Source organism: Vigna unguiculata, chromosome 4, assembly GCF_037176805.1.
Source record: "Vigna unguiculata cultivar grain cowpea cultivar isolate G323 ecotype 2 chromosome 4, ASM3717680v1, whole genome shotgun sequence".
Classification (NCBI taxonomy): Eukaryota; Viridiplantae; Streptophyta; class Magnoliopsida; order Fabales; family Fabaceae; genus Vigna; species Vigna unguiculata.
Window position 1 is genome coordinate 16,155,231 of NC_140795.1, and position 9,696 is coordinate 16,164,926.

At 32.2% G+C, this 9,696-nt stretch overlaps 1 protein-coding gene across 1 annotated transcript; it reads right to left on the bottom strand.

Annotated features, from left to right (window-relative positions):
- Nucleotides 1–1,050: 1,050 nt before the first annotated feature.
- LOC146886856 (uncharacterized) lies at nt 1,051–1,717 on the bottom strand. Its single transcript, XM_085672119.1, has one exon. The coding sequence runs from the start codon at nt 1,599–1,601 to the stop codon at nt 1,128–1,130; it is 474 nt and encodes a 157-aa protein (XP_085528245.1). The 5' UTR covers nt 1,602–1,717; the 3' UTR covers nt 1,051–1,127.
- Nucleotides 1,718–9,696: the final 7,979 nt, after the last annotated feature.

Below are 9,696 nucleotides of genomic sequence, written 5' to 3' on the forward strand. Positions count from 1 at the left end.
TAAATTGAGAATTGTTTATACTAATTCAAGAAGGACTAGTTGTGATTTATAGTAGTGTATGCATTAGTATATATATTTAGTTGGAAGTTATCTTGACGCTCTGATAACCATTCAATTCTAAAGTAGAGAAGGACGGGGTTGTGGTGAGAGGAGTAAAAGGTCCTAGTCTATGTGCTTTACCTTGGTCAAAGACATTAATGGACTAACCTTGTGTGTGGTAGGGTGAATTCCATTAGCAATGGCTCTACAGAGCAATATAGGCCACCACAAGTGCACAACTTGCCAGAATCCAATATCAATGCATGTATTTGGATAATTGAGTCATGTATGGGTCTTTGTATGGAAGAGGATAATATTCATTCATGATTGACTATGTATGATTAAATAATTGTATTATTTAAATGATTAAACTTTTTTTTTTACATTAGCTTATCATTTTCTCTGTGTTTTATCTTGTATTTTTATTATTCTTATTTGCAATAATCATCTGATTAGTGTGAGTAAATGAGGAGGTAAGAAGAGGATGTTGCAATTTAGTTTACTCCTTAAAACTCTTGTGTATATACATATTTTTTGAAAAACTTTAGTTCTTCAGCTTGGTCATATATAGATCTGTATTTTGGTGTATTTCAGTATATATCTTTGGTTTTGTTTAATAGTTTGTTTTTAACTATTAAATGAGATATTAGAGAGTCTTGAAGAATCTTCTTCAGATATACTTAAATTTGGATGCATTCGTCTTGCACCATTCCATATTTTCTTTTTTATGTTCTTACGTGTATATTTTATTTTAGTTATGTAAAAAACCATCTAATATTATTATATAATATTATCACACCTTAATGAAAATAATCTATAAACATTTTTATTATTTATACGGTCTTAGGAGATTATATATATAGTCATAGGAGATTACATGTTTAGAACATGTAGCCAAAACAATGATTTTTAAATTTTGTTTAACCCTCTCACAAGTAACCTATATAATTTTATATTATATCGGGTGTGAATGAATAAAAAAGGAATTCATAAAGTAAATTAGAAAGTAGGTAGCGAAGAAAATAGAATTTAATACTGATAAAACTATTTTATACACTTTACTTTTAAATAAAAAGGAAAAAAAAATCCTAAAGAATTGGAATGCATCGAAAGAGAAGATTCTTAAACGTCCCCCCACGCCTAAGCGGCCGGACCAGTTCCCAGCAACTCTCTCCGCCCTCGTCGTCGTGGTCCTTCGCTGGAATCCTAGGCGGAACCGGCGGCGGCGGACATTCTCTTCGATCCTGCCTCATCTTAATGTCACTCAGTTCCATTTGCAGCGGAAACTTCAGCGCCGTTCCGAACATCTCACTTTTGCGCTTCCGGGAACTCTCACTCCTTCGCCACCGTTTTTCCTTCCCGGAAGGTGACCGGAGCCACGTCACGATCCCGTTGGTCCGCCCCGAGGACTCGGACCTCGGCAGAACCCGGGCTTTGCTATCGCTTTGCGGTGTTGGACCGGGTTCGGTTCGTCGCATTATGACTTTGCCGCAGAAAACGACTTCATCGGCGACGCAACCGGAATAATCAGTTGCGGGAAATTCAAATTCAGAGCGTTGCATAACGGAAACAACAATTAAACGATCAGAAGAGAAAAAAAGTCTTCGGAAGAGTTGAGATTTGAAAATAACGGAAGTGAAACACTGATATTTAAATACATGGAGAGATGAACGAAAAGGGAAAAAAGACACAGGTTTTTCGGTACGAGGTTTGTTTCTAGAATGCATAGTGATGAAATGGACATTGACGCGGTCGTTGAAATGATCGTTTTTGTATCTTTTGTTGGGTCTTTCCTTCGCCACGTCAGCGTCTTCTAGATAAAGAGACTTAAAACACATTTATATGTTTTTAATAGTTTGTTTTTTCAAAAGAATATCTATTATTCACAGAAAATAATCTCACAGAATATAATCTCTGTTGGCATTGAAGTTTTACTTCCAGATTTATTCGATTATTTATTCAAGGTTGAAAAAGAAGAACAGGAACTAAAAAAATCGATTAGGTTGATGGATTTATTTATTTCATGGTACTTTAGTTATTCAATCTACAACTTTTTATTTTCGAAACTTCAAACTAACTACGATATAGTAGGATAAATTTACAGTAAATAAATGAATATAAATATTATTTTATAAGTTATTTTATATCATCAATTAATTTTAAATTATATATATATATATATATTAACGTTAGAGATCATGTTGAAAATTTTATATTAATTATCAATCAAAAGTGTATAAATATATTTAAATATCATCTTATAATTTATGGTGATAGATTAAACTTATCAGTTTAATATTAAATTAGATACTTTATAAGGAGAAATAGTTGATCGAGATGTCATGTAATAATAAACTATGAAATTAAAGAAATATTGTATTAAGAAAGTATTAAATGGACATAAAAGCGGAGAAGACTGAAGGAAAGTAGAATAAAAAAGAAAAAAGAAAAATAGTTTGACTGACTAATCAAACTCCGATAAAACACAAGACAATTTTATAAGAATAAATTAGACATAACATTCATTTACTATAACTCAAATTGTTTTAAAACAACTCATGATATTTTTTGTAATTTTAAACAACAACATATCCACTAAAAAATATTACATGCTACCTGAAAGACCTAATGTATTTTCAAATGACTATTTAAGTAATTATATTTTCTTCTGGTTTGAGGAGACTAGAACCTTTTAACTTCAATTTTTGTGCATATAGTGGGAAGAGATTTGGTGATTATGGCGACGCGTGAGAAAAGTGCATGAAGAGAGAAAGGAAATTGGTACAAAAAGATAGGACACTCTAATAGTCTCTCTAGAAGGAAGGTTCACGTTAACTTGACTAGGTTTGTTGCTATTTTTATAAATTGTGTACAAATTCTATTAACGTTGGAATTCACCTTGAAACTTTAAACTACATTTTCGATAAATCAAATTAATTTTCCAATCGTCAATACAAAAAAAGTTGAAGGTTAATAGATATATTTTTAAAAAATATTAGTGAACGCATTTTATGTCACTACAATCTTTAAATCTCACTGCAATATTTAAATATTAATTATTAAAAAATTTTATGATAAAATTATAATTTTAAAAATAAACATAAATAATTTTAAAATTTTATTAGAAATCGTTTATTTATTTTTGTAAAAAAAATTATTATAAATAATCATTTAGTTTTAAAAAGGTTAAATTTTAAAACAGGTTAAATAAAAAACAGTTAAATTTAAAAAAGAAAAGTCACTTAAAGGTCAAATTGGTAAAGTGATTATTTTAAATTTAGAAATCGGTTATTCAAGAATAAAATTGAAGATAAATGTGTATATGAAAATGGTGAATTTCTTTTATATAATATATTAATGGAAATGTGTTATTGTATTTTTTTGGGTAATCAATTTAATTTTTAAAAAAGGAATTGAATTTATATAAATGTTGATTTAAGAGGATATAATGATAAAATAATTATTTTAATTAAAAAATAATTAAATTTAAATTAATGGTCTTTTAAAAGGTAAAAATAAAAATATAATTATTTTAGTTTAAAATAACAATTACCTAAACAATAACATTAGAAGAAAAAATGTATATACGAAAATGGAGAATCCCTATATATCAGTATAGATTATAGATTTATAAATTTGTCACTAAAAGTAATAAAAATAACATGTATTACTAAACTTATGAAAATAAAAGTGTATAAATGTTTTGATTATGAATTTTTAGTTAATGTGGTATTTGTTTATTATTTTACCCAAAATATTTTTTATAAATATAATTTTTTGTTGATTCTAGTCACTTATTTTATAAAGACATATGATGTGATACAACTTGATCAAGAATGAAAGTTTAAATTATTTATCACACCCTTCATATAAACTCCTTGACCATCTTGCATTAACTCAACAAAATCTCCAATATCATCATTACCCGCATGACTTAACTTTGGACTTATTTCCTTATCGTCCATCGTGTCATTGCTATATTAATGATACCCAAATGCATCATTAACCATGTCAAACATCAGATTATTAGCAGGATTTTATTTCATTATCTTCTTGCAGCATTACACGTGTTTCATCTGTCACATTTACTCCTCTTTTTTCACCATGTAGAAGCCACATTGTATATCCTTTTGGAGAAGGTTTAAGAATCAAGTGCTCATACACTACTTCACGATTCTACCGTTTGTTAAAGTTGCATTTTTGACATGGACATACTATTTTCCCCCTTACACCACTATTAGCAAATGCAAAGTCCAAAACTTTGTTTAAGTCATCCATATATTGAGGTGTGTTTCTTGGCATGTCTATCCAAGATTTATCCATTGGAAATAAGGTCTTTTCAGGCCAAAATAATGAATTCTCCTTTCCTATCTAAAGTAGAAATTGGTTGAACAAACCATATGTATATAGTAACTGGTTGAACAAGCCATATGTATATATAACAATAAATTGAAAAACAAAGAACAGAGAAAAAAATATTAAAATACAATGAATTAATGTGCCATAAGAGATAATTGTCTTGTAAGATAAATTCAATTATTGAAAGAAGATAATGTGTTTAATTTGAACTCCAAAGTGTTGATAATAGTGGAATACCAAAAAGTTTTAATCTAGAAGATATTATAAAGTTTGGCCCCATTTATTATATTATAAAATTTTATTAATAAGAAAAATCAAATATGAATTCATAAGCAATGGTTCAGAATTCATAGTTCTTAGGTATGAATGGTTATGTTGGAATAATTTTGAGATTAAATAATGGTGGACTCCACCATGCGAGTTTTGAAACAATATCTTAGTTAATGCATAGTAACATCTTACCTTTATATATATATATATATATATATATATATATATATATATATATATATATATATATATATATATATATATATATATATATATATATATTACTTTTTTAATTCCTATTTTTTTATAATTCATAATTAAGAATGTTTCCTTCTCTAGATAATGAAGAAGCTTAATAATCATGAAAACAAGGATACACTTGAGAAGCATATGGTCTCTATTCATTCAGTGACCACTATTATTTTAGAAAAGAACTTCAGATATTGAATCTTCTAACAAGGTTAAAAGCTTTTTGATATTCTATCAGTTTTTAGCCAGTGAAGTTATTAATTATAAATAAAGTTGTTTTTAACATTCCTATCTCACAAGTGTATCTTTCTACTTGAAAATTTCGTTAGAGTAGATGGCAAGGCTTTGGGTTGGCAAAAGAAGATGAAATATCTTCTCTTCATTCTTGCAGCTCAATTCTTCTAGATGATAAATGAGGTGATCTATTTTTATGATTGGTTTCAGTTTGGTAAAACTATTCTTGAAACATTTATTTTCACTCCCCATCCCTAATTATTCTATTTAATTTGTTCATTGTTTCTTTATGCAAGAGCTTACAATGATATCATGCATTTGTAGATATTTAGTATGATGGATATGAATGAGATTATGCAATTTTAACTAGTGACATTTGCGAGCATTGGAAATTGTAACCCAAGGAAGTATCCAAGTGATGATATTATAGTACATTTTTTCAATATTAAAGATCAACAGAAAGATATATTATACTATACTATCTCATCATTATATTGTTAGATATTTATTCTGTTTAATTTAAATTGCTGATTTGTTAAATAAGAGGTGAGTTACTGACCGGATATTTAGGAATAGAGCTAATTTTTAGCTCTCATTAGTTTTGCAGTTACTTCAACTCACGTTTCCTGCGTGAAATCAGTGGGTGGGTTATTTTTTCTGTTTCTATGTCATTATAAATCTGTATTATTGTTTATATTTGAATAACAGAATACAGAGATCATTTTTTCAAAAAGCTGTTACCTGTCTTTTGTTCACATTTGGTATCAGAGCCCCTTCATAGGGGCCTGAACCAGAACCAATATCGGAGTGAGAGAAATAGTAAGTGACGGGTTAAAACCAAACGCTGGGAGAGTGTGAGAGAGACACCAGAAGTAAGGGGTTTAAACCAAACAGTGGGTGAGTGTTAGAGAGACACAGCGAGTGAAATCATCAAAGAAAAGCAATGGCAGATTCTAGCAAATATGTGCAGCCTGCTATTCCCAAATTCGACGGGCACTATGATCATTGGGCCAAGTTGATGGAAAATTTCTTACGTTCAAAGGAGTATTGGCATTTGGTGGAACATGGAATTGCAGACATTGCTGACAAAACAAGTGCATCAGAAGCTGAACTGAGGTCACAGGAGGAACAAAAGCTAAAGGATTTGAAGATAAAAAATTATCTCTATCAAGCAATTGACAGAGAAATTTTGGACACTATCCTCAATGATGAAACATCCAAGAATATATGGGACTCAATGAAGCAGAAATATCAAGGATCAACTCGGGTAAAACGAGCACAATTGCAAGCTCTGCGCAAAGATTTTGAGTTGTTACAAATGAAGGATGGTGAATCTGTGAACTCTTATTTTGCCCGAACTCTGAAGATTGCTAAGAGCATGAAAGCATGCGGTGAAAACATGCAAGAAAGTGTTATTACCGCAAAAATCCTGAGATCAATGACAACGAAATTTAATTATGTGGTATGCTCAGTAGAAGAATCCAACAACATGGATAACATGACGATTGATGAACTCCAAAGTAGCCTCTTAGTTCATGAACAAAGAATGATGTTGGCTACAGATGAAGAGCAGGTGATGCAGGCGGTGACAGAAGACAAAAGTTGGAGAGGCAGAGGAAGAGGAAGAAGCAGAGGCTCCTTCAGAGGAAGAGGTAGAGGAAGACAATCATTCAACAAAGCAGAAGTTGAATGCTTTAAATGTCACAAACTAGGACACTTTCAATATGAATGTCCTATGTGGGAGAAGAAGGCAAATTATGCTGAAGTAGAAGACAAGGAGGAACAAGAGGATGAGCTCTTGTTAATGGCATCCTCAAATTCCATGAAAGGAAAGCATAATGAGTGGTTTTTAGATTCTGGGTGTAGTAACCACATGAGTGGTAACAAAAATTGGTTCACACAATTAGATGAAGAATTTCGACATCGAGTAAAACTAGGCAATGATACACGCATTGCTGTGATGGGAAAAGGCAGCGTTCGGTTGGTGGTGAGTGGTGTCACGCATGTGATATCTCATGTCTATTACGTTCCTGAACTCAAAAATAATTTATTGAGTTTAGGACAACTTCAAGAAAAAGGCCTGTCTATAAATATTCAACACAACAAGTGCACTATTATGCATCCTAAAAGAGGGCAGATTATGGAGGTTAACATGAGCAGTAGCAGAATGTTTGTGCTGACAGCAACCATGGTTTCAGTAAATACTACATGCTTTCAGGCAACACTAGAACAAAATTCTCAACTATGGCACAATCGGTTGGGTCATTTAAGCTATGATGGCTTAAAAACTCTTGTTTCAAAACAACTGGTGAACGGGTTGCCATCTATCACTACGCCCCAAGATCTGTGCACACATTGTCTTGCTGGAAAACAACACCGCCATGCTATGCCAAAGAAGAGCTTATGGAGAGCATCGAAAAAATTGTAGCTGGTTCATGCTGATTTATGTGGTCCTATTCAACCTCCATCATGCAGCAACAAGAAATACTTCCTGAGTTTTATTGATGATATGTCCCGTAAAACTTGGGTGTATTTTTTGAATGAGAAGTCAGAAACTTTTTCTTATTTTAAAAGTTTCAAATCATTGGTGGAAAAGGAAGCTGGAGACAACATTCTTTGCTTACGGACAGATAGAGGAGGTGAATTCAATTCTAACTCTTTTTCTGAATTTTGCAAGAATCAAGGCATACAGAGACAATTGACAGCAGCTTATAGTCCTCAGCAAAACGGAGTTGCTGAGAGGAAAAATAGAACCATCATGAATATGGTTTGGTCAATGCTAATAGGAAGAAATGTTCCCAAAAGATTTTGGCCAGAGGCAACAAAATGGTGTGTACATATTCTAAATAGATGTCCTACCACTGCAGTGCAAGACAAAACCCCCGAGGAAGCTTGGAGTGGAATAAAGCCTTCTGTTTCTTATTTTCGGGTGTTTGGATGTATAGCTCATGTACATACACCAGATCAACAACGAGTCAAATTGGATGGCAAGAGTAAACGATGTATTCTCCTTGGAGTGAGTGATGAATCCAAGGCCTATAGACTGTTTGATCCAATAAATCAAAAAATCATCATTAGTAGAGATGTCATATTTGAAGAAGAAAAAACCTGGGATTGGGAACAACATGACAAAACCAGTCAAAGCACAACTTTGGACTGGAGTGAAAATACAACACAGAACAGTGATATTGAGGAGCAGATTGATCAGACAGCAGTAGAATTTTCTGGGCAGCCAACAGTGGAAAATATGAATGAAGGTAATACTGAAATTAACACTGATGAAATACAGATTGAATCGCATCTTCCATAGGTTGATACTTCGATTGAAGGGAGGGCTAGAAGATGTAGAAGAGATCCAGTTTGGATGATTGATTATGAAAAGGGAGAAGGCTTATCAGATGAAGACAGTGAAAATGCAATGATGATGATAGAAGATGATCCAGTGACATTTGAAGAAGCTGTCAAAAGTAAAACTTGGCGGGATGCAATGGAGAGAGAGATGGAGGCCATAGAAAAGAACAAAACATGGGAGTTAACAGATTTGCCAATAGGAGTTAAGCCAATTGGAGTCAAATGGATATTCAAAACCAAACTCAAAGAAAATGGAGAAATTGACAAGTTCAAAGTGGTTGGAAGCCTTATGTACTTGACTACTACACGACCAAATCTAATGTATGGGGTGAGTTTAATTAGCAGATTTATGACCAATCCTACAGAGAATCACTGGCTTGCTGCTAAAAGAATACTGAGATATTTAAAAGGCACTGCAGAATTTGGAATATACTACAAGAAAGGGGAGAGTACTGGCATAGTAGACTATACAGATAGTGACTTTGCTGGAGATATTGATGATAGAAAAAGTACATCTGGATTTGTATTTTTTTTAGGATCTGGACCTGTTTCTTGGTCATCCAAAAAACAACCAGTGGTAACTTTATCCACGACTGAAGCAGAATATATAGCAGCTGCATCATGTGCTTGTCAAAGTATATGGATTAAGAGAATTATGGAGACTCTTGGCCTCAAAATTCAGAGTAAAGTTCTAGTGTTATGTGATAGTAATTCAGCTATTCAATTGTCCAAAAATCCAGTCTTCCATGGAAGGAGTAAACATATAGATATAAGATTTCATTTCTTAAGAGATCTGGTCAAAGATGGAAGCATTGAACTAAGTCACTGCAACACCCAGAATCAAATCGCCGACATAATGACCAAGCCTTTAAAGCTAGAGCAATTCATAAAACTCAGGAGAATTTGAAGCATATGAAGTAAACTAAATGCTCTCTTTGACATTTAGTTTAAGGGAGGGAATGTTAGATATTTATTCTGTTTAATTTAAATTGCTGATTTGTTAAATAAGAGGTCAGTTACTGACCGGATATTTAGGAATAGAGCTAATTTTTAGCTCTCATTAGTTTTGCAGTTACTTCAACCCACGTTTCCTGCGTGAAATCAGTGGGTGGGTGATTTTTTCTGTTTCTATGTCATTATAAATCTGTATTATTGTTTATATTTGAATAACAGAATACAGAGATCATTTTTTCA

Coding starts and splice junctions, on each gene's coding strand:
- LOC146886856 (XM_085672119.1), bottom strand. CDS start 1,601: ATGCAACGCTCTGAATTTGAATTTCCCGCAACTGATTATTCCGGTTGC.